The 26,530-nt window shown below is 38.9% G+C and overlaps 1 protein-coding gene across 1 annotated transcript in view; it reads left to right on the plus strand.

The window, feature by feature from the left end:
* VPS53 (VPS53 subunit of GARP complex) overlaps positions 1–26,530 on the plus strand; it is an 833,787-nt gene that overhangs the window by 530,051 nt on the left and 277,206 nt on the right. Inside the window, exon 12 of the mRNA XM_053707376.1 lies at positions 8,494–8,595. Within this exon, the coding sequence (XP_053563351.1) occupies positions 8,494–8,595 (102 nt within the window). The remainder of the gene's footprint in view (positions 1–8,493; positions 8,596–26,530) is intronic.

Here is a 26,530-nt window from a genome sequence, read left to right on the forward strand (position 1 = left end):
TTGGCCCTCTTGGATCATGGGTAGGATGGTTCGAATAGTTTCCATTTTGAATGATGGAACTCTTAGGAATTTGTTTAAAATTTTTAGGTCCAAGATTGGCCTGAAGGTTCCCTCTTTCTTGGGAACCACAAACAGATTTGAGTAAAACCCTTGCCCTTGTTCCGTCCGCGGAACTGGGTGGATCACCCCCATTACTAAGAGGTCTTGCACACAGCGTAGAAAAGCCTCTTTCTTTATTTGGTTTGCTGATAACCTTGAAAGATGAAATCTCCCTTGTGGAGGAGATGCTTTGAAGTCCAGAAGATATCCCTGAGATATGATCTCCAACGCCCAGGGATCCTGGACATCTCTTGCCCAAGCCTGGGCGAAGAGAGATAGTCTGCCCCCCACTAGATCCGTTTCCGGATAGGGGGCCCTCTCTTCATGCTGTCTTAGGGGCAGAAGTAGGCTTTCTGGCCTGCTTGCCCTTGTTCCAGGGCTGGTTAGCTTTCCAGCCCTGTCTGTAACGAGCAACAGGTCCTTCCTGTTTTGGAGCGGAGGAAGTTGATGCTGCTCCTGCCTTGAAGTTACGAAAGGAACGAAAATTAGACTGTTTGGCCTTTGATTTGGCCCTGTCCTGAGGAAGAGTATGACCCTTACCACCAGTAATGTCAGCAATAATTTCTTTCAAGCCGGGCCCGAATAAGGTCTGCCCTTTGAAAGGAATATTAAGCAATTTAGATTTATAAGTCACGTCAGCTGACCAGGATTTAAGCCATAGCGCTCTGCGCGCCTGGATGGCGAATCCGGAGTTCCTAGCCGTTAGTTTGGTTAAATGTACAACGGCATCAGAAACAAATGCATTAGCTAGCTTAAGTGCTTTAAGCTTGGCCATAATCTCATCCAATGGAGCTGTGCGAATGGCCTCTTCCAGAGACTCAAACCAGAATGCCGCAGCAGCAGTGACAGGCGCAATGCATGCAAGGGGCTGTAAGATAAAACCTTGTTGAACAAACATTTTCTTAAGGTAACCTTCTAATTTTTTATCCATTGGATCCGAAAAAGCACAACTATCCTCCACCGGGATAGTGGTACGTTTAGCTAAAGTAGAAACTGCTCCCTCCACCTTAGGGACCGTCTGCCATAAGTCTTGTGTGGTGGCGTCTATTGGGAACATTTTTCTGAATATCGGAGGTGGGGAAAAGGGCACACCGGGTCTATCCCACTCCTTGCTAATAATTTCTGTAAGCCTTTTAGGTATAGGAAAAACATCAGTACACACCGGTACCGCAAAATATCTATCCAACCTACATACTTTCTCTGGAATTGCAACCGTGTTACAATCATTCAGAGCCGCTAATACCTCCCCTAGCAATACGCGGAGGTTCTCAAGCTTAAATTTAAAATTAGAAATCTCTGAATCCGGTCTCCCTGGATCAGATCCGTCACCCACAGAATGAAGCTCTCCGTCCTCATGTTCTGCAAATTGTGACGCAGTATGAGACATGGCTCTCACATTATCAGCGCGCTCTGTCCTTAACCCAGAGCTATCGCGCTTGCCTCTTAATTCAGGTAATTTAGATAATACCTCTGTCATAACAGCAGCCATGTCTTGCAAAGTGATTTGTATGGGCCTCTCTGATGTACTTGGCGCCACAATATCACGCGCCTCCTGAGCGGGAGGCGAAGGTACTGACACGTGAGGAGAGTTAGCCGGCATAACTTCCCCCTCGTTGTCTGGTGATAATTTCTTTACAGATATAGATTGACTTTTATTCAAAGTGACATCAATACATTTAGTACACATATTTCTATGGGGCTCCACATTGGCCTTTTAACAGATTCATCTGTGTCAGACATGTTTAAACAGACTCGCAATGAGACTAGCAAGCTTGGAAAATCCTTTCAAATAAATTTACAAGCAATATAAAAAACGCTACTGCGCCTTTAAGAAGCACAAAAAAATCGTCACAGTTGAAATAACAATGAACCAAATCAGTTATAGCAACCAAATTTTCACAGTAAATGTATTAAGTTAGCAAAGTATTGCACCCACTAGCAAATGGATGATTAACCCCTTAATACCCAAAAACGGATAATCAATTTAACAATTAACGTTTTTATCACAGTCAAACACACTGTCACAGGTCTGCTGTGACTGATTACCTCCCTCAAAATGACTTTTGAAGACCCCTGAGCTCTCTAGAGACGTCCTGGATCAAGGAGGAAGAAGCAGGAAGACTGAAACCGAATTTTTACTGCGCAAAAAAGCGCTAAAATAGGCTCCTCCCACTCCTATTACAACAGTGGGAAACCTCAGTTAACCGTTTCTATGTAGAAATAATCAACAGCCATGTGGAAAATCATGCCCCAAAAGATTTATCACCAAAGTACCTCACAAAAAACGAATAACATGCAAGTAAACGTTTTAAACATACACTTTAAAAGTTAGGTAGTGTTATTAATAAGCCTGCTACCAGTCGCTTCTGCTGCAGTTAAGGCTTATACAATACTTCAGTATTAACAGTATTTTCTTAGTCAAATTCCATTCCTTAGAAAATTACTTATTATACATACATTCATCAGCCTGGTACCAGTCGCTGCTGCATTTAAGGCTGTACTTACATTACATCGGTATCAGCAGTATTTTCTTAGTCAATTCCATTCCTTAGAAAAATAATTTACTGCACATACCTTGTTTGCAGGATTCCCCACACTCTATTCCCTTTCTGAAAGTTACCCCACTCCTCAGAATGTGCGAGAACAGCCAGTGGATCTTAGTTACTTCTGCTAAGATCATAGAAAACGCAGGCAGATTCTTCTTCCAAATACTGCCTGAGAACAAACAGCACACTCCGGTGCCATTTAAAATAACAAACTTTTGATTGAAGAAATAAACTAAGCATAAAAAACACCACAGACCTCTCACAACGTCCTATCTAGTTGAGTTGCAAGAGAATGACTGGATATGACATGTGAGGGGAGGAGCTATATAGCAGCTCTGCTTGGGTGATCCTCTTGCAACTTCCTGTTGGGAAGGAGATATAATCCCATAAGTAATGGATGACCCGTGGACTGAATACACTTAACAAGAGAAATTAGTAATTAAGGTATATTGTAATGTTGTTTTTATTAAGCACAACTAACATTTTTATATAATCAATTTCAAGGTGTTTATTCTCCTTTAACAGATGCCTTTATCATTCTCTTATCATATTATCATATTATCTCTTACAATTTTAGGGTCTTTTCCTTCAACTATGGATTGCATGTCATTATAGCTGATAAGGGATTGACATATCATTTTCTTATTTTTTAACCCCTTCGCTTCCATGAATTTCAGAGAAAAACCTGCCCAGAGAATTTTTTGCACTTTAGCTATCACTCCATTCAAACAGAAACAGAGCCTTTATTTTTTTTTCCTTTTACCTATATAGAACTATATGTACTATACTTTTAAAGTAGACCACCCAAGGTACTGATCTAAATCCATTTTGGTATATTTCATGCCACTATTTGGCCACTAAATACAATCATATTAAAAAAAAAATCATACACTTTTTCGCAAATTTTGGGTTTCTCACTGAAATTATTTATACACAACTACTGCAGTCATAAGACAAATGGTTGTTAAAGCTTATTTGGGGGGTCCCCTTTGTTCAGAAACAGTAGACATGCATGGCTTTACCATTTGTTTTTAGAAATTAGAAGGTCGCTAATTGCAGCTGTGCTTCACATCTTAGGGACTGGCAGAATATATGTATTTAATTATTTATTTCTGTAGTGTGTAGGGGTCCCTTCTCACCCTCCCATCTCCCTTACACACACACACTGGCCATTGCCATGTTGGTTACTAGCAGCAACTAACAAACTATGACTTGTTTGTATTTTTTATAATATTATTTATTTTGTTATTTTATTCTGTAATGTAGGTGCTCCCTCACCCTCCCCAACTCCCCCCCTCTATATTTTTCTGTAGCGTAGGGCCCGATCCCTCCCTCTTCCTTCATAAATCTTTATCTGTAGTGCAAGGGACATAGTCACTCCATTCCCTCATCCGCTTATGGGCCGATCCACCCACCTCCCTTTTTCCCTCCCACAGCGGCCACTTGTCACCAACGAGGATCATTACAGAGACTAACACAGATATTATCACTCTAATGAAGATAGATGCCTTCTGTCTTCTGGTTGCGGCCTCCACTGTCTAGGCTGCAACAAGCACCTCTATCTTGGACACTACTGTCAGTATATTTATGAAAATCTTAGTAGTGCTATCCAAATAATATATATCAGCTTATGGCAGGGTTATGACACAATACAACCAATAATTTTCTTTAAAAATAGAAACCCTTAATAAACATGCATCTACTAGAAACAATAAAATTAATATAAATACCTGAACTCTTTTATTTAGTTAATATCCATGAACATTTTTGAAATATATTTGCAATATTAGAATATGACACAAAATTTATATGCGTTAAAACCAACTCTTAAAATATGTTATCCTTCTTACAAAACCCAGAAAAATATACCTTCACAATTCAGCCTTATTTATTTAACACAATGGGACTAAAAACCTTTAACATCCAAGCAATACAATTCTAAACTGTGCTCTTTCAACAATAGGATAATATATATATATATATTCTGCTATTTAACTGCAATTTATCCTAATACAGAATTAACTTACAATATCAGAACTTGCACAGATGATTTACTTAGCAAATCATCTACAGATTTAAACAATACCTAGGCTTATGACTACCAATTTAAAATACAATATACTTCACTAATTTTGAACCAATTCGTAGCGGTCTTTAGGTCATCTCATAAGACAGATAAGTAATTTTTGCAATCAATGAGAAGGAGTTAGTCAGCTTGTTTAGATTGGTTTCAAAATGCCAGCAGCAGATATCCTCCAAAGTTAAAACAGCCTTTTTTCCTATTTCTCTGTTGCTTACTTATATATGTTTTCAATCATTGATGACATCATGTGGGTGGCACTACGGGAGCTGATCTTCCCATTGGTTATCTGGGAAATCTAATCGGATTGGCACTTGGAAATTTCATTTTTAACAGCCAGAAAGAACCTTCTGGCTGTAGTTCTCGCAACATAACACCAGGTGGCAGCACAAACGGACACAGCAACATTTGAAACAACTTAAATCAGTATTTCTATGAAATGGTTATTCATTTTATCATAATTTACTGCAAAAACTATTCACAATATTTGTTTTGGATAAGTTATATCTTAATGAGTTTTCTGATCATTTTGATATGAAACATCACATATATCTAACATTATATTAAAATAATTTATATTTCATTTAGCCTAACAGAAAATTTCTATCTCATAGTCATATCACATCAAAGTAACTTCCATATTTTCATCTCACTATATTTTAAGAGATGTATTTAAAACTTTATAAACATTTATTGCACATTCATATGATATGACACTTCATTTCATGCAGGTATTCCATCTCTTTCTAAGTGCATAGATTGATGCTCATGACCAATGGTTGTCTGCAATAAAAATAGAAATAATTATTAGAAGGGATCCAAGCATTTCATATGTCTATGGTCCATCTGAAATAAAATTAAGTATTATTAATCATTTACTTTTAGGTCCACAAACATCTATTTATATTCTTAAACACACAGAGGCTAAGATATTCATGCTTTCAAAATATGTATGTCTTGTATTTATTTTCTTAGTATATTTTATTTGAAATCTAACTACAGTTGCTTTGAAATCATAATGTAAGCCATGTGTCTTCACTGTGTGCTGTATGTTCAGAGTCACACCTTAGCATTTGTCTGTGTTTTTCTCTGTGTATTCTTGTGTTATCAGCCACACAGCCTGAATCACTCAAAACAAATTTGTGCTAATTATCAGTCCTTTGAAGAATGTTTGTGTATCTCACATGTTTTCAGACGGATCGGCATTTCCCTTGGAGGAAACCCATATGTGGGCCTGTATCCTGTTCTCTTTCAAAATTACTTCCCCCAACATTCCTCTAAGTGACTGTATTAAATTGGGCAGGCCAAATGTTCCATGGTCCCCCCCTGTGTGTTTAGCATAATTTACATAATGAGTGTGGGGGATCTCTTAGAAATAATCCTTTGTTTTACAGACCATGTGCACATCCACAGATTTATTAAATAAAGATAAATATACTTCTATATATTATTTAATAATATTTCAAATACCTTGACACTACGTTAACCCAGTACGCTGGAGAAAGTACTGTGCGACATAATACCTATGTTTAACTGTGCAAGGGGTTAAAGGGACATGAAACCCCAAAAAATTATTTTGTGATTCATATACGGCATACAATTTTAAACTACTTTCCAATTTACTTCTATTATCTATTTTGCTTCATTTTTTGGGTATCCTTTGTTGAAAAGCATACCTAGGTAAACTGGGGAGCTGGTACCTAGCTGCTGATTGGTGGCTACACCTATACACCCTGTAATTCATTGCTACTCATTCAATAAAGAATATAAAGCAGAAATGATAATAGAAGTAAATTGGAAAGTTGTTAAAAATTATATTCTCTGAGTCATAAAAGAACAGTTTGAGTTTCATGTCCCTTAAAGTAATGATTAACATTCCACTTTGTATAAACCAATCCATGTTGGCAAAATTTTAGATGGAGTTTAATTCATCAGTTGTAATGAAGATGTGCTATAACTTTTTTTAATGTAGAGATGAAATTCTAATAACCCTCCCACTTCAAAAGTCATTTTTTTAGTTAGCTAACGGTTTGAACTGTTCTCCAATTTTTTGTATTGCTAAAGTGGCGAATTGTGTACAATTCAAACCATTAGCTCACCAAAAAGATTACTTGACAAAGGCCGGTACACGGCTGAAACGCGTAGATGCACCATTGAACTGCTACCACTTACTATCAGAGCGCTCTGAGAAAGTCCGGATTTCAAATTTCCCGCAACAATACTGACAGCGGGGAATCCCCTCACTGATTGGAGGACTTCAGCCACGTGACGTTTGAGATTACGTCACACGCCAAACGCTTGCCGACGAAGGATCTCGGCTGACAGGAAAACAGCTGCGAGAAGGGACCTGGCTACCCGGTCACTACACACAGGAAAAGTGATCGAAGTTCCCGGTTGAGTCTCTGAACCTAAGAGAGCCTGCCCGGAGGTACATGTCCTGCAGCCTAAAGGTACTTTTAGTTATTTTCAGCACTTGTCGGATTTGATTGGGGATACTTGTGACTGTCTGGACACATTGAATAACTACGAAAAAAACGGGTCTCTTTGGCTTATTTAACCTTCTAATCACCACATTAGCGCTGGATTTTATACAGGACAGTCTTTTCAAAGTGGAACTCTCAGTGGAATCTACATTGATTATACACCTAAGAAAGTTTTCTCCTTTTTAAATAATTATAATTTAAATCGTTTTTTAGGATTTTTCAAAACCACCGGTGGTTCATTGAATGTCAGTATATATCTATTTATGTATGTGTATTTATTTATGTATATATGTATTATTAAACTAATGTATTGATTGACTTTTTTAACTCCGTTTAATTTTATCATCAAATATAAAGATTACGTGATTTTATTAATTACTATTGAGTCCATTTTCTGTATCACTATTAATTTAGTATTAGGTATTACCCTATGTTTTATTGGAATCCTGATTTTTAGATATACCGAGCTATCTTTAGCGCCACATCTATCTTTGTTTTTAATGATTAACATTCCACTTTGTATAAACCGATCCATGTTGGCAAAATTTTAGATGGAGTTTAATTCATCAGTTGTAATGAAGATGTGCTATAACTTTTTTTAATGTAGAGATGAAATTCTAATAACCCTCCCACTTCAAAAGTCATTTTTTTAGTTAGCTAACGGTTTAAACTGTTCTCCAATTTTTTGTATTGCTAAAGTGGCGAATTGTGTACAATTCAAACCATTAGCTCACCAAAAAGATTACTTTTGAAGTGGTTGCCGGAGTATTTGAATTTCAGTGCTATATTTAAAATTAAGTTATAGCGCATCTTCATTGTAACTGATTAGTTATCAATCTATAATATTGTGAAATGTTATTGGTTTTAGAGCTATACGATTAGGTAGATATTTTCCACTTATTCTTGAGAAATATGCCTCTTCTTTTTTTTTGTTTTTTTGTTAACACTGTGTATTGAGATGACTTGGTCATATTGCTGCTGTTATACGGTTAACTAGTCACTGTATATCAATATAACTTGTATAATATCATACTGCCACGATATGGCATATCATTCCAAACCACGAAGATTGTAGTTAAAAAATTAGTTCTGAAAAATGACTGTTATTTCTTATATACTTTACAGACATCCCTGAAACATAGTTTCACTATCACAGGAGTATGTTTTAATAGAAAACTAGAAAGTAGATGACTTCTTTAAGATCTTAAACAAAGAAAATGTATTTACAGTTGATAAATATAGGAAGGTGGAAACTTATTGGCTCTTTTGTGTGTTCATTTTTTAGAAAAAGCAAGATCCACAGCCTCCTATATCTACTAATCCTTTTCTGGATGATGAGAATATAAATGAAGAGACTGCCCTGGAAAGAGATGATGACTTGGACAAAGTAAGTTCATGTTTTTTTCCAATCATTTGATTGACTTATTTTTTTCCAATTCTTTTAGAAGTTCTCAATTAAAGGAACTTATTTAAAAAAAAAAAAAAATATATATATATATATATATATATATATATATATTCATAGAATGCTATTACAATAACAAACACATGAGATTTGTAGTTTAATGTTCAATGCCACACTGGGTTGTTCACTGTTTGTTTTATATAGATATATATATATAGAGAAAGATATAGATAGATATATATTTAGATAAATATATATTTAGATAGATATAGATAGATGTGCATGAAACAAATACCTTTTGTTATATTATTTCATTTTATTAAACGTATAAAAGTACAAGAAAATAAATAATTACTGCAGTCCAATGTTATGCACAATTAAAAAAATTAAATAAGAAAAAAACTTAAACATAGAATTGCAAAACTGTAAATGCAACAATAGGTCTGCAGAGTAAAAAAACAATAATAAACCTTTCATAAGGTGGTGAGATTCCACAAGCCATTACCTGTGGGATTCAACTTCTGGCCACTAGGAGGTGGCAAAATACCCAAAATTCATCAAGCTTTTAATCCCTCTCACCTATCTGGTATCCGCAGTCTCATCTTTGCCTCCACAGGAGGAAGGTGAAGAATTGAGGTGCTCCAGATTCATCAGGTTCAGACCTATGTGAGACCTATTTTCCCAATACAGAGCCAGAAGCACAAGAGAGAGGAACATGGAGATTTCATGCACACAGGCTATTAGCAGATACCTTATTCTGAGGTACATAATTGTCAGAGGGCACATTTTATTTCAGACATTACCTCCTTATTTCTAGACTATATTTACTCAAAGGGACATGAAACACAAACATTTTCTTTCATGATTCAGATAGAGAATACAATTTTAAAGAACTTTCCAAATTTACTTCTATTATTTAATTTGCTTCCTTCTCTTGTTATCATTTGCTGATGACCAGCAGAGAACCTAGGTTCTAGCTGTTGATTGGTGGCTGCATATATATATATATATTGAATGTGATTGGCTCACCCATGTGTTCAGTTAGAAACTAGTAGTGCATTGCTCATCCTTCAACAATTTATACCAAGAGAATGAAGCAGATTAGATAATAGAAGTAAATTAGAAAGTTGTTTAAAATTGTATTCTCTATCTGAATCATGAAATAAACATTTTGGGTTTCATGTCCCTTTAATGTTAGTCTGGGGTGTACTGAGAGCCACTGTTCCAGAGCAGTAACATGCCTTCCAACTTGTATTTGTCCTGCTCTATTTCTTAGCGATCTTTTGAATTTAATTGCTTGGGTATTGGAACCCACATTGGATAATCACATAGACTTTCATGAAATAAAACACAATGTATGCTTACCTGATTATTTATTTTTTATTTTTATGATGGTGAAAGAATATAACCCCCATTCTTGGTATCATAACATATCTGGCAACAGGGCTTGTTTTGCATTTTTCCTTCTTAGTTCCTTTCCTGTATCTGTGGGGTTTTTTTTTTCTTTACTTGGCCATATATTATAACTGAGTTTAGCAGAGGATTACTGTAGGTTTGGGGTAAGCAAAGCTCTAGCATGTAAAGTTGTTTTGTCTCTTCTTGGTGTGCAGAAAATGTATTCCCACATGTAATGATCTTGTGGGCTCTCTCCATCATGAAATAAATTAATAATTCTGGTAAGCATACATTTTTTTTTTTTTTTTTTAATGAATTAATATTGTGTTTCTAGAATAATAAAATGTGACGGTCCCATGCAACTTTTACACATTATTTAAATAATGTTAATTTGTGATTTCAGTGAAGTGTTCTTCATAAGTGTTAGTAATAAAATGACTCAAAATTATGTAATGAATTAAAAAGATATAATAGTGCCCATTTGTGCATACCAAACACTTCACTAAACAATAATACAGCATAAATATATCTGCATTCCTTGTGCATAGAAGAGTCAAAAACACAATATGTGGATGGGTGTCTTTCTGTAAGTATGTATCATTATTTTAAGACACTCTCAGCTATGGTTTGGCGCTTTATGTATTAATGTAAAGTTTTAAATATATGTTTTTTTTTCTTTCATTTTTTATTATAAACAAGCTTTATTGTTCAGTAATAAACAATAATACATAAGATAGGAACGTCAGGCATGGCAGTTAACACACACATGGTGTCAAGGTTCAGAACTATTCATTATTGACGGTCCTACAAAAGCTTGATATTTTATCTAGCATTTTTCAAGCAAATAAACTGATAAATAACATTTAACATAATCCTGGTTCTTCAGAACATCTTCTTCCTCTCGTCCTTTGTACATAAGAAGTAGTTGTAACTAAATGGTAGAAGTTAAGAAAGAGTAGGTAAAGATGGAGAGAAGAGAAAAGGAGGAGGATAGAAGGGAAGGTGGGCAAGGAGGGGAAAAAAATTATAAGAAAATTTACGCCTCTAGGGCCAACAGTCTCTCTTAGGCGGGCTCATTTAAGTAAGGGAGCCCCTCCATTGCTCCAGTATCGTTTCATAGGTTGTTATTTGGCTTGTTTTAAGGAAGTGCAGTCTTTCTAAGGCAAGGAGGTCAGTTACTGAGGATTGCCATTCGTCAACTGAAGGAACATCAGGTGATTTCCATTTTTTGGGGATCAGTCGTTTTGCTCCTGTGAGCATTAGTAATAGGAGAGATCGGGTGCACACGCTTTTAAGTTTAGGGAGGTTTAGGAAGAGCATCGTCTCTGGGGCCTTTGGAATCTCTTTATGTAAGATTTCCGAAATTTTCCTGATTATTAATGCCCAAAAATTCCCCAACCTCGGACACGACCACCATATATGTGAAAGTGTTCCAAGTTTGCCGCATCCTCTCCAGCACAGAGGGCTGGCAGTGGGGAAAAGGCAATGTAACCTGGCTGGTGTGAGATACCATCTACATTGTAGTTTTAATTGGATTTCCTGTATGGTGGCCGATATTGAGGATCGTCTGACCAGTGAGAATGCCCTAAGCCACTCCTCCTTGTCGTATTCTCTGTTAAGTTCTCTGTGCCAAGTCGTTACGTACGTGGGGAGGGGGGCGTCAGGGTTGTCCGATAAAAGTTTATAGATAAGAGAAATTAGTTGTCTTTGTGGATTACTCGCAATACATAGTCGTTCAAATGGAGTGGGGTCTCTGGCTAATTGATCGCTGCGTCTGAGGTGTGTTATGTAGTGCAGCAATTGGTTGTATCTCAACCAGGAGGAGAAGATAGTCACTCAACTCAAACATTTGACGTTGTGATTTAAATCCCCCATTTTCTATAGCTCTATAGAGACATCCCTCTTTAAGGGTGTATGGTGTGTGTAGTCTGGTTCCTAATTTTGTAGTAGGGTAGTGCAGGGTTCTCTAATATAGGTAGCAAGGGTGAAAGTCCATGTGTAATACGGATGGAGGAAGAGGCTGTCCTGTCCCACTCAGTCAGAACATCTTTTAGAATAAGATATTTGTTTAGAACCTTGGGGCGTTGTGTCGAGGGTATCCAAGCCAGTGTCCCCACTTTGTTGAGTCCCAGGATCTGGCTGTCCACTCCCACAATTTGTGGGTCGTGTTTTGTGACCATTCTACAATATGTTGTAGAGCTATAGCTCGTTTGTATGTTTTCAAGTCTGGGAAACCCAACCCTCCCTTATCTCTAGGAAGATACATGGTCTTCCGTGGTATTCTGGGCTTTGTGCCTGTCCATGCAAATTGTTCTAGTGTTCTCTGTAACTGGGGAAGATAGTCTCCTGGCAGGGAGATCGGGATAGTTTGCATAATGTACAGAATTTGCGGTAGTATGTTCATCTTAATAACCCCTATTTTACCGAGCCATGATAGCAGTTTGTTTTTCCATGACGAAAGATCACTACTGATTTCATGTTTTAACTTTAAGTAGTTGTCTTTAAATAAGTCTTGGTGTTTGTGTGGTATTTAAATACCAAGATATCGGAGCTTCGATGTTGAAACTGGGACCCGGTACTTGTCCCGGAGCATGTCTACATGTTCCTGAGGAGCATTAATGTTCAGGAGTTCAGATTTCCCTAAGTTTAAATGAAAGTTTGAGATTACTCCATATAGGTCTATTTCTCTAAGAATCTCGGGTACTGATGTGTTTATGTTCGTAAGGGTATACAGGATGTCATCTGCGTAGAGTGCCTGCTTATGTTCTGTGTCCCCCAATGTGATCCCTGTGATCTTGTTGTTATGTCGAATCTTTTGTGCTAAGGCCTCTATAGTCAAGGCAAACAAAAGCGGGCACAGGGAACACCCCTGTCTGGTTCCGTTCGTTATTTTAAACGCCTCAGAAAGCGAGCCATTCACTCTAACACAGGCACTCCGGTTTGAGTACAGAGCAAACACCATATTTTGGAAACTCTCTCCAAAGTTAATTGATTTCATCACCCGGCGCAGAAAAGGCCAACCGACCCAGTCGAAGGCCTTCTCCGCATCGTTGGAGAAGAGGGCCATCGGCACTCCAAGTCTTGCATAGTTGACCAATTGTAGGACTTTAGTGGTGTTGTCTCGTGCCTCTCTACCTGGGATGAAACCCACCTGCTCAGGGGAAATCAAATTCTGGAGAAATTTGTTTAGTCGTTTTGCTAAAATCTTAGCCAGCAATTTGATATTTGTATTTAATAAAGATATGGGCTTAAAATTTCAGGAGCCGTGGGTTCTTTTCCCTGTTTAGGGATAATTGATATGTGTGCCTCTAGCATGGACTCCAACATCCTAGGACAGTCCCTTAAGCTATTGAATAATTGGAGCATGTGTGGGGCCAGTAGAGGAAGAAATGTCTTGAAGTATCTGGGTGTAAGTCCATCTGGACCGGGGCATTTCCCTTTAGGAAGATCTCTAATTGCATCAGTCAGTTCCTCTAGGGTAATATGAGCGTCTAGTACATCTACGTCTGCGTCATCTAGTCGGGGTAACTCTAACCCTGATAAATATTCGTCAATTTGTCTCTCTTTGCTGGATGGCGATTCTGTGGTTTGTATTGCGTTGGTTGTATTGGACAAATTATATAGTTTACTATAGTATGTGTGGAAAGCCTCCGCTATCTGGCCACTGCTTTTAATTTTGGAGCCATCCCTGGATTTTAGATAATGTATGTATGTTTTGAGCTGCGACCTACGTATCGATCTAGCTAGCAATTTACCAGGCTTATTGCCCCCTCATAGTATTGCTGTTTGGTCCAAAACATTCGTTTTGGGGGCTGTCAGAAGATGGTTTTTAAGATCATTCCTGGCCCTGGTGATGAGAGCTTTGATTGTGCCATCAGTCGGATTTTGCTTGTGCTTAGTTTCAAGGTCAGAGATTGTCCTCAATAGTTGTGTATGTTTCTCTCTATACGATCTAATCTGTCTGGCTTTATGTTTGAGAAAAATTCCACGTATAACGCACTTATGTGCTTCCAATGTGTTTGCTAGTGAAGTACTCGAAGGGTCATTGATCGAGAAATATTCTGTCAAAGATTTACAAATGTCATCGGATATAGGGGGTGATTCTAACAAGGAGTCTAGTCTCCAGATGTACGTTGTTGGAGGGATGTCAGGCCAAACCACTGTACATGTCACAGGCGCATGGTCAGACCATGTAATGGAGCCTAATCTGCAGTCGACTGTCATGTCTAGTCCTATAGAGTCTGTGAAGAAGTAATCTATACGTGAGTACTTGTCATGTGGAGGAGAGAAATATGTATAGTCACGGTCTGTCGGATGCAATGTTCTCCATATGTCGTGAAGGTGGATGTCAGCGAGGGAGGCTCTTGCACTCTTGATAGTCTTGTAAGGGACAGAAGACACCCCATTAGAGGTATCAAGATGTGGGTCTAAGGGAAGATTTAGATCTCCGGCCATAAATATTGGACCTTTGGAGTGGTCCAATAATACCCTAATTACTCATTTTACATATTGATGTTATGCTGTATTTGGAGCATATATGCAGACTAATGTGACTGTACAATGTACCTTGCACTAGTAAATATCGTCGTCCTGGATCTTTCTCGACATGTACTATCTTAATTGGTACTGCTTTGTGGAACAAGATGCCCACTCCCCCCTTTTTTCAGAACCTGATGAAAAATGAGCTGTAGTGTACGTGTTGTCAAACCATTTTGGCTTTCTTCCCTTATGAAAATGTGTTTCTTGTATAAAGATTATTTGACTTTTTAAGCGTTTAAATTCTTTTAGAGCAATTGACCTCTTACCTGGGTTCGCGTTTATTGAGGTAAATGTGAGGTTGTGGGACTGGAATCTGCTTTTTTTTTTTTTTTTTTTTTTTTGGTCCATACTGAGGAGAGAAGAAAAAAAAAAAGTGGGGGTGGTAAGAGAAGAAAGAAAAGGGGAACTAGTTAGTTTACAAAGGAGAAGAAATGAGTTTAGTAATTAGGAAGAGAAGTAACCAAGATTTTTCTTTTTTAATCAACTGCCCGATACTAAGGGCAGAATGAGTAAACAGTGTTTGTTCAAGTATAATTTTCCCTGTCAAAAAGATACTGTGTTAAATTCAAAATGAACGAGACAGAAAAAACAAAACAATCAAACTAGTGTCTGTTGGGGTAGTAACCCTAAAATGGATAACTTTCTTAAAAATATGTATAAACCCTAATGGTTTAGTCTACTATTAGGTAGGGAGTTATTTTGTAGCAATTCGGATTAAGCTAAGTATAGGGAGAGGGTGAGGGATCAGTATGATAAAGGGGAAGCGAGAACATGTCTTCGCAGGGTTGCACATATTTCAGAGTCTTCCATGGATTTTGGGAGTTGGCATGTGCCTCCACGTGGTAGACTCTTAAGGGTAGTTGTATCTACATGTGAAACATGTATGAGTATTTAGATGTGAATTATAAGGAGGGAATGGAGGGGGGGGAATGTGAAAGTTGGTAGGTGAGGGTAGGACGGGGAAGGAGGGGCCAATTGGGGATGGGTAGGGGTGGAGGGGATGAATAGCTTACAATTACATAGCTAAACCATTTAACTCACTATAAGACAAAAACTAAGCAATACTTGAGCGCAAAACCTTCTATAATCTAGAGGGCACAGAGAGAGAATGTGAGCGGCCACATTCTCAATATTGGCACAATTAGAATTGTCTTGGATAACCATAGGCAATAGAGGACGTCAAAGTCCAGTCCCTTTTTGTGCCATGTCTTCCAGTGGACCTCCAGTTCAAACGAGACCTCCCTGTCTCCTGCTGGTGAGCATAAGAGAGGGCAAAACAAAGTCTTGGAAACGTATTATCCTTGCTCAATTATGCTTATATCCTCTGAGTTCTCCTGTTGTGCTGGAGTGGCCTCTTCTTTATCAATTACAAGGGCCGTGTAAAAGGTCTGCGGGTCCCCGCCAGGCCTGTAGACTGCCGTCCTATTGTTGTGCGTCGCCACTAGGTAGACTGGGAAGCCCCAACGGTATTGCACTTTGTGCTCTCTGAGTCAAAGTGATGTGGCTGAGTTCTTTTCTCTTTTGGAGTGTTACAGGTGATAAATCCGAGAAGAGCTGGATTTTTTCTCCCGCATGCAATATGGATTGTTTAGCTCTGGCACATTTTAAGGATTTCTTCTTTGTCCCTGAAATTCAGGAACTTGATGATTATGTCCCTGGGTGGACTTTTAGGTGGTGGTTTAGGCCACAAGGCCCTATGTGCTTGCTCCATTACAACTTCAGGAGAGCTAGGTGTACCCTTTATCGTGCGGAAAAGACTCTGCAGGTAGCCTTCAATTGCAGGAAGATGTATTGGTTCAGAGAGCCCTCTGACCCTTATATTATATTATTTCTGCGGCATCGATTTTCAAGATCCTCTAGCTTGTCAGAGAGGGCCTGCATGTTAGCCTGCTGTTGCTGTATGTATGTGCTGTTATGCTGCACTGTGTTAGCTATGGTTGCTTGCTCAGTTTCTGTCTTGGTCACTCTATTCTCCAGTGCAACAATATGTTTTTTCAGATCTCCAAAAAGGTTTCTCATTTCCTGGAGCACTCCCTTTATGTCCTCTTTTGAAGACAAGTAGCGAATGTCTCCCTTAGTTAAGGGCTGTGATTGTTCATCAGTTTGTGGTGCCTGCTCCCTGTTGGCTTGTGGGAATTGGCTACTGGCCATTTCCCCTGTTTGTGTGTCAGGGCTGGTGTCCAGTTGTTTAAGATATCTGCTTAGTGGTCTGGCGGCTGTATTTTTTTCAGCTTTGGTGACTTTTTTATTAAGAAAATAAATAAATGTGTTCAGAGCGCCTCAAATGGGCTAGATGTTGTACAATGTGTAGAGTGTGTATTTAGAAATATTTTAATTGTAAATCTAGTACTTTACACAAGAATAAAACATGTCACGGTGGGTACAGTGGTAATAAATGACAATAGAAACAATAAGATGTGGATCCACTCTTGTACAAATTAAATATTGAATATATCTATATAAAAACATTGAATATAAAATGATACAGAGGCAATAATAATGGTAGCCCCAATAAAAATATGAGAAAGTTAAAATTCCAAACAATGTCTGAAAGAAATCAATCCAATGTGTGGATTAATAAAATGCAGTAAATCAAATGAATGGATTGCTGATATCGACTAGGAGGAGGATACCGTAAGAGATATTATGTACCAGTGTTGGTGGTGATAATGTGTATAAAAAGGGAGTGAAAAATTATTCTTAGTAATTGCAAATATAAAGAAAACAGACAGTATCAACTTGCTTATTCAAAAGTGAAAAAAATGATGTGAAAAATTGAGAAAATTACAAAGGAAAAAATGCTGCTCAAAAAATGAAAAAAAGCGAACAAGGTCAGTGATCAAAAAAAAAAAAAAAAAAAGAGAACAAAGTCAGTGATTGTAATCCAAGAAACAAAATCCTAAAAAAGTCTAAATGTGAAGATCCAAATAAAAGTCAAAAGTTAATAATGTGTAGAAAAGGAAACATTATTTTCCTAGTGGTGAGAGTCCGTCTGAGGTTCCTGATGGTGAGAATAAAGTCAACGGTCTTTTAGGTCAAACCCAATTAATGGGCTAGTGTTCCTGATGGTGAGAACCTTTGGTGGTTGGGAGAAACTCCAATAGAAAAAAAAAATTCTTTTTAAATCATAAATTAAACCTAAAAGCAAAGGAAAGATATTTCTGTTTGTTATTTTTCTTTTTTTAGATTTTACAAGATGTCTAAATCTGATCCTGTATCAGAAGCTGCTGTAGGAACCATGCTACCTGAACACAGTTCTACCAAAGCTAAGTGTATCTGTTGTAAGCTAGTGGAGATTATATCTCCAGCTGTAGTATGTAACAGTTTTCATGCTAAGCTTTTGAATGCATAGAAGGTTTCTATTAGTGCTAGTACAGTATCTGTTGTTCCTTCAACATCTAAAGTACATGATATCCCTGTTGATATGAAAAATTATATTGCTGATGCGATACAGAAGGCTATGGCTGCTATACCAAAGTCAAAGTGATGTGGCTGAGTTCTTTTCTCTTTTGGAGTGTTACAGGTGATAAATCCGAGAAGAGCTGGATTTTTTCTCCCACATGCAATATGGATTGTTTAGCTCTGGCACATTTTAAGGATTTCTTCTTTTTCCCTGAAATTCAGGAACTTGATGATTATGTCCCTGGGTGGACTTTTAGGTGGTGGTTTAGGCCACAAGGCCCTATGTGCTTGCTCCATTACAACTTCAGGAGAGCTAGGTGTACCCTTTATCGTGCGGAAAAGACTCTGCAGGTAGCCTTCAATTGCAGGAAGATGTATTGGTTCAGAGACCCCTCTGACCCTTATATTATATTATTTCTGCGGCATCGATTTTCAAGGTCCTCTAGCTTGTCAGAGAGGGCCTGCATGTTAGCCTGCTGTTGCTGTATGTATGTGCTGTTATGCTGCACTGTGTTAGCTATGGTTGCTTGCTCAGTTTCTGTCTTGGTCACTCTATTCTCCAGTGCAACAATATGTTTTTTCAGATCTCCAAAAAGGTTTCTCATTTCCTGGAGCACTCCCTTTATGTCCTCTTTTGAAGACAAGTAGCGAATGTCTCCCTTAGTTAAGGGCTGTGATTGTTCATCAGTTTGTGGTGCCTGCTCCCTGTTGGCTTGTGGGAATTGGCTACTGGCCATTTCCCCTGTTTGTGTGTCAGGGCTGGTGTCCAGTTGTTTAAGATATCTGCTTAGTGGTCTGGCGGCTGTATTTTTTTCAGCTTTGGTGACTTTTTTATTAAGAAAATAAATAAATGTGTTCAGAGCGCCTCAAATGGGCTAGATGTTGTACAATGTGTAGAGTGTGTATTTAGAAATATTTTAATTGTAAATCTAGTACTTTACACAAGAATAAAACATGCCACGGTGGGTACAGTGGTAATAAATGACAATAGAAACAATAAGATGTGGATCCACTCTTGTACAAATTAAATATTGAATATATCTATATAAAAACATTGAATATAAAATGATACAGAGGCAATAATAATGGTAGCCCCAATAAAAATATGAGAAAGTTAAAATTCCAAACAATGTCTGAAAGAAATCAATCCAATGTGTGGATTAATAAAATGCAGTAAATCAAATGAATGGATTGCTGATATCGACTAGGAGGAGGATACCGTAAGAGATATTATGTACCAGTGTTGGTGGTGATAATGTGTATAAAAAGGGAGTGAAAAATTATTCTTAGTAATTGCAAATATAAAGAAAACAGACAGTATCAACTTGCTTATTCAAAAAAAAAAAAAAAAAAAAGAGAACAAAGTCAGTGATTGTAATCCAAGAAACAAAATCCTAAAAAAGGCTAAATGTGAAGATCCAAATAAAAGTCAAAAGTTAATAATGTGTAGAAAAGGAAACATTATTTTCCTAGTGGTGAGAGTCCGTCTGAGGTTCCTGATGGTGAGAATAAAGTCAACGGTCTTTTAGGTCAAACCCAATTAATGGGCTAGTGTTCCTGATGGTGAGAACCTTTGGTGGTTGGGAGAAACTCCAATACAAAAAAAAAAATTCTTTTTAAATCATAAATTAAACCTAAAAGCAAAGGAAAGATATTTCTGTTTGTTATTTTTCTTTTTTTAGATTTTACAAGATGTCTAAATCTGATCCTGCTGTAGGAACCATGCTACCTGAACACAGTTCTACCAAAGCTAAGTGTATCTGTTGTAAGCTAGTGGAGATTATATCTCCAGCTGTAGTATGTAACAGTTTTCATGCTAAGCTTTTGAATGCATAGAAGGTTTCTATTAGTGCTAGTACAGTATCTGTTGTTCCTTCAACATCTAAAGTACATGATATCCCTGTTGATATGAAAAATTATATTGCTGATGCGATACAGAAGGCTATGGCTGCTATACCGCCTTCCAATAAACGTAAAAGGTCTTTTAAAACTTCTCATAATACTGATGAAATTTGTGATGACCGACAACATACTGATATATCCTCCTCTGATGAGGATCTCTCTGGTTCAGAGGGATCCTACTTCAGACATTGACACTGATAAATCATGTTATCTTTTTAAGATTGAGTATATTCGTTCTTTGTTAAAAGAAGTGTTAATAACTTTGGATATCGGGGAGTCTGGTCCTCTTCATAATAAATTCAGTAAACATTTAAATTCTGTCTATCAACCTCCTGTGACTACTCCTGTGGGTTTTCCTGTTCCTGATGCCATTTCTGATGTGATTGCTAAGGAATGGTCTAAGCCTGGTACTTCTTTTGTTCCTTCTTCAAGGTTTAAAGTTAAGTTGTATCCTTTGCCAGTGGCTAGATTAGAGTTTTGGGGAAAATGCCCCAAGGTTGATGGGGCTATTTCTACTCTTGCTAAACATACTACTATTCTTATGGAAGATAGTACCTCTTTTAAGGATCCTTTAGATAGGAAAATTGAATCTCATCTATGGAAAGTTTATTTGCATTCTGGCTATATGCTCAGACCTGCCATTTCTATGGCTGATATTGCAGCTGCATCAACTTTTTGGTTGGATAGCTTAGCACAACGGGAAAAAGACTCTGATTTGCATAGCATTGTTAGTTTGCGTCAATATGCTAATTATTTTATCTGTGATGCTATTTTTAATATCATCAAGATAAATGTTAAATCTATGTCTTTAGCTATTTTAGCTAGAAGAGCTTTATGGCTCAAATCATGGAATGCTAACATGGTATCTAAATCTAGGTTACTATCTCTTTCTTTCCAGGGTAATAAATAGTTTGGTTCCCAGTTGGATTCAATTATTTCCACTATTACTGGGGAGAAGGGAGTTTTTTTGCCTCAAGATAAAGTCTAAAGGCAAATCCAGAGCTTCTAATAGGTTTTGTTCCTTTCGACGAAATAGAGAACAGAAAACCACTCCTTCCCCTACGGACTCTGGCTCCAATTGGAAGCCTTCCTCGAGTTGGAATAAATCCAAGCCTTACAAGAAACCAAAGCCAACCCCCAAGACTGCATGAAGGTGTGGCCTTCGATCCAGTTTTACTGGTGGGGGGCAGATTGAAATTATTTCAAGATGTTTGGGCAGGTTCCATTCAGAATCATTGGATTCAGAAAATTGTCTCCCAGGGGTATCGAATAGGTTTCAAAATAAGATATCCTGTGAGATTTTTTTTCTCTGACATTCCAACAAATCCTGTGTAAGCTCAGGCTTTTCTGAAGTGTGTTTCAGATCTAGAGCTTTCAGGAGTGAGTGTACCAGTTCCAATTCTGGAACAGGGTCTGGTTTTTATTCAAATCTATTCATTGTCCCGAAGAAGGAAAATTCTTTCAGAACTGTTCTGGATCTGAAGTTTTTGAATCATTTTGTAAGAGTCCCAACTTTCAAGATGGTGACTATAAGGAGTATTCTGCCTTTTGTTCAGCAAGGTCATTACATGTCCTCAATAGACTTACATGATGCATTTCTTTATATGCCGATTCATCCAGACCACTATCTGTTTCTGAGATTCTCTTTTCTAGACAAGCATTACCAGTTTGTTGCTCTTCCATTTGGCCTAGCAACAGCTCCAAGAATCTTTTCAAAGGTTCTTGGCGCCCTTCTGTCTTTAATCAGAGAGCAGGGTAATTGCAGTGTTTCCTTATTTGGACGAAATCTTGGTACTGGCTCAATCTTTTCATTTAGCAGAATCTCACACGAATCAACTTGTGTTAGAGGATCAATTTACCAGAGAGTTCCTTGATTCCTCAGACAAGGGTCACCTTTTTAGGTTTCCAGATAGATTCAGTGTCCATGACTTTGTCTTTAACAGACAAGAGACAAATGAAATTGGTTTCTGCCTGTCAAAACCGTCTCGATTATTCCCTTTAGTGGCTATGTGCTTGGAAGTTTTAGGTCTCATGACTGCAGCATCAAATGCGATCCCCTTTGCTCGTTTTCATATGAGACCTCATTGCTGAATCAATGGTGCAGGGATTTTACTCGGATATCACAGTTTATATACTTAAATCCCAACATTCAACTCTCTCTTTCCTGGTGGTTAGTCAATCCTCGGATTATTCATGGGGACTCTTTCTCTTGTAAGGTGTATCCAGTCCACTACTTGTGGGATATTCTCCTTCCCAACAGGAAGCTGCAAGAGGACACCCACAGCAGAGCTGTCTATATAGCTCCTCCCCTAACTGCCACTCCCAATCATTCTCTTGCAGCTCTCGACAAGAAAGGAAGTATCAAGAGATATGTGGTGAATTAGTGTAGTTTATCTTCAATCAAAAGTTTGTTATTTTTAAACGGTACCGGCGTTTTACTGTTTTTACCTCAGGCAGAAATTAGAAGAAGAGTTCTGCCTGAGGTTTTTGATGATGTTAGCAGGTTGTAACTAAGTTCCACTGCTGTTCTCACACATAACTGAAGAGTATGGGAAAACTTCAGCTGGGGGAATGGCCGGCAGGATTACCTGCTCTGAGGTATGTTAAGTATATTTTTTTCTAGAGAAATGATAAGGTCTAGAAAATGCTGACAGTGCCTGATATATTTAAGGTAAGCCTGATTACAGTGATTTAACAAACGACTGGGATCATGCTTGCAGTAAAGGGTAATATTCATGTTTATTGCTCTTATTACTTAGTATGTAAAACGTTTGCATGAGATATAAAAAACGTTTTTTACTGAAGGTGATAAATATTTTTTTGGGGCCTAGTTTTCCACATGGCTGATTAGATTTCTCCTAGGAGTAGTTATTTATGGCCCTTTCACTTTGAGTGCATGGTGGGAGGGGCCTATTTTTGCGCTCTAATTGCGCAGTAGTTTGTGAGATATCCAGCTTCCCTGAAGGAGTCCCCTGACATATAGGACCTCTGTAAATGGTTTTTGTTGCTACAAAAGTCATTTTAAGGGCAGGTAGGAGCCACAATAGAGCTGTGGCAGTTTGCTTGTGACTGTTTATAACGGTTTTATCGTTTTTCTGATTCGTTTTTGAGCCTGAGGGGTTAATCATCCATTTGCAAGTGGGTGCAATGCTATTTTAGTCTATTATACACACTGTAAAAATTTCGTAGAGTTTACTGCTTTTTTTCACTGTTTTGCAGTTTATGTGATTGTTTTTTTCCCTTAAAGGCACAGTACCGTTTTTTATATTCTGCTTTTTCACATTTATTAAAGTGGTTTTCAAGCTTGCTGGTCTCATTACTAGTCTGTTAAACATGTCTGACATAGAGGAAACTCCTTGTTCATTATGTTTAGAAGCCATTGTGGAACCCCCTCTTAGAATGTGTACCAAATGCACTGATCTTACTATAAATTATAAAGACCATATTCTGGCTTTAAAAGATTTATCACCAGAGGAAATTGACAAGGGGGAATTTATGCCGACTAACTCTCCCCACGTGTCAGAACCTATAACTCCCGCTCAAGGGACGCCAAGTACATCTAGCGCGCCCATTGCGAATACCTTACAAGACATGGCGGCAGTTATGAATCATACTCTTACAGAGGTATTGTCCAAACTGCCAGGGTTACAAGGAAAGCGAGACAGCTCTGGGGCTAGAACAAATACAGAGCTCTCTGACGCTTTAGTAGCTATGTCCGATATAACCTCACAATCTGCATCAGCCGAAGCAGGAGAGCTTCTATCTGTGGGTGATTTTTCTGATTCAGGGAAGACACTTCAACCTGATTCTGATATGTCTACATTTAAATTTAAACTTGAACACCTCCGCGTGTTGCTCAGGGAGTTTTTAGCAACTCTGGTTGACTGTGACGCCATTGTAGTCCCAGAGAAATTGTGTAAATTGGATAAATACTATGCAGTGCCTGTTTACACTGATGTTTTTCCAATCCCTAAGAGGTTTTCAGAAATTATTACTAAGGAATGGGATAGACCAGGTATACCGTTCTCTCCCCCTCCTGTTTTTAAAAAGATGTTTCCTATAGATGCCGCTACACGGGACTTGTGGCAAACGGTCCCTAAGGTGGAGGGAGCAGTCTCTACCCTAGCGAAGCGTACAACTATCGCTGTCGAGGACAGTTGTGCTTTTCTAGATCCAATGGACAAAAAATTAGAGGGTTACCTTAAGAAAATTTTTATTCAACAAAGTTTTATTCTCCAGCCTCTTGCATGCATTGCCCCAGTCACTGCTTCTGCAGCCTTCTGGTTTGAGTCTCTAGAAGAGGCTCTACAGGTAGAAACCCCGTTGGATGATATCCTTGACAAGCTTAAAGCTCTTAAGCTAGCCAATTCATTTGTTTCTGACGCCGTTGTTCATTTAACCAAGCTAACGGCTAAAAATTCAGGTTTTGCTATTCAGGCGCGTAGGGCGCTATGGCTTAAATCCTGGTCAGCTGACGTTACTTCAAAGTCTAAGCTTCTCAACATTCCCTTCAAGGGGCAGACCCTATTCGGGCCTGGACTGAAGGAGATAATTTCTGATATTACTGGAGGAAAAGGTCACACCCTTCCTCAGGATAGGTCCAACAAATTAAGGACCAAACAGACTAATTTTCGTTCCTTTCGAAACTTCAAGAGTGGTGCAGCTTCAACTTCCTCTAATACAAAACAAGAGGGAAATTTTGCCCAGTCCAAGCCGGTCTGGAGACCTAACCATGCTTGGAACAAAGGAAAGCAGTCCAAAAAACCTGCTGCTGCCTCTAAGACAGCATGAAGGAGCAGCCTCCGATCCGGAAACGGATCTAGTAGGGAGCAGACTTTCTCTCTTCGCCCAGGCTTGGGCAAGAGATGTCCAGGAACCCTGGGCGTTGTAAATTGTGTCCCAGGGATATCTTCTGGATTTCAAAGCTTCTTCCCCAAAAGGGAGATTTCATCTCTCACAATAATCTGCAAACCAGATAAAGAGAGAGGCATTCTTACATTGTGTTCAAGATCTCCTAGTTATAGGAGTGATCCACCCAGTTCCAAAGGAGGAACAGGGGCAAGGCTTCTATTCAAATATGTTTCTAGTTCCCAAGAAAGAGGGAACATTCAGACCAATCTTAGATCTCAAGATCTTAACCAAATTTCCCAGGGTCCCATCCTTCAAGATGGAGACTATTCGAACCATCCTACCTATGATCCAGGAGGGTCAATATATAAGTACCGTGGACTTAAAGGATGCTTATCTTCACATTCTGATACACAGAGATCATCATCGGTTTCTCAGATTCGCCTTCCTAGACAGGCATTACCAGTTTGTGGCTCTTCCCTTTGGGTTAGCCACGGCACCAAGAATCTTTACGAAGGTTCTGGGGTCACTCCTAGCGGTCCTAAGGCCGCGGGGTATAGCAGTAGCCCCTTACCTAGACGACATTCTGATACAGGCGTCGAATTTTCAAATCGCCAGGTCCCATACGGACATTGTTCTGGCATTCCTGAGGTCTCATGGGTGGAAGGTGAACGAAGAAAAGAGTTCTCTATCCCCTCTAACAAGAGTTTACTTCCTAGGAACTCTGATAGATTCTGTAGAAATGAAGATTTACCTGACAGAGACCAGGTTGTCAAAACTTCTAAATTCCTGCCGTGTTCTTTATTCCACTTCTCGCCCTTCAGTGGCTCAGTGTATGGAAGTAATCTGCTTAATGGTAGCGGCAATGGACATAGTGCCGTTTGCCCGCCTACATCTCAGACCGCTGCAACTGTGCATGCTCAGTCAGTGGAATGGGGATTACACAGATTTGTCCCCTCTACTAAATCTGGATCAAGAGACCAGGGATTCTCTTCTCTGGTGGCTATCTCGGGTCCATCTGTCCAAGGGTATGACCTTCCGCAGGCCAGATTGGACAATAGTAACGACAGATGCCAGCCTTCTGGGCTGGGGTGCAGTCTGGAACTCCCTGAAGGCTCAGGGTTCGTGGACTCAGGAGGAGGCACTCCTTCCGATAAACATTCTGGAACTAAGAGCGATATTCAATGCTCTTCAGGCTTGGCCTCAGCTTGCTGCGGTCAGGTTCATCAGATTTCAGTCCTACAATATCACGACAGTAGCCTACATCAACCATCAAGGGGGAACAAGGAGTTCCCTAGCAATGTTGGAGGTTTCAAAAATAATTCTATGGGCAGAGGTTCACTCTTGCCATCTCTCAGCTATCCATATCCCAGGAGTAGAGAACTGGGAGGCGGATTTTCTGAGTCGGCAGACTTTTCATCCGGGGGAGTGGGAACTCCATCCGGAGGTATTTGCACAGTTGATTCAACTTTGGGGCAAACCAGAACTGGATCTCATGGCGTCTTGTCAGAACGCCAAGCTTCCTTGTTACGGATCCAGGTCCAGGGATCCCAAGGCAGCGCTGATAGATGCTCTAGCAGCGCCTTGGTCCTTCAACCTGGCTTATGTGTTTCCACCGTTTCCTCTGCTCCCTCGTCTGATTGCCAAGATCAAGCAGGAGAGTGCTTCGGTGATTTTGATAGCACCTGCGTGGCCACGCAGGACTTGGTATGCAGATCTGGTGGGCATGTCATCCCTTCCACCATGGACTCTGCCGCTGAGGCAGGACCTTTTACTTCAGGGTCCTTTCAACCATCCAAATCTAATTTCTCTTCGTCTGACTGCTTGGAGA

This window comes from Bombina bombina, chromosome 3 (genome assembly GCF_027579735.1).
Source record: "Bombina bombina isolate aBomBom1 chromosome 3, aBomBom1.pri, whole genome shotgun sequence".
Classification (NCBI taxonomy): domain Eukaryota; kingdom Metazoa; phylum Chordata; class Amphibia; order Anura; family Bombinatoridae; genus Bombina; species Bombina bombina.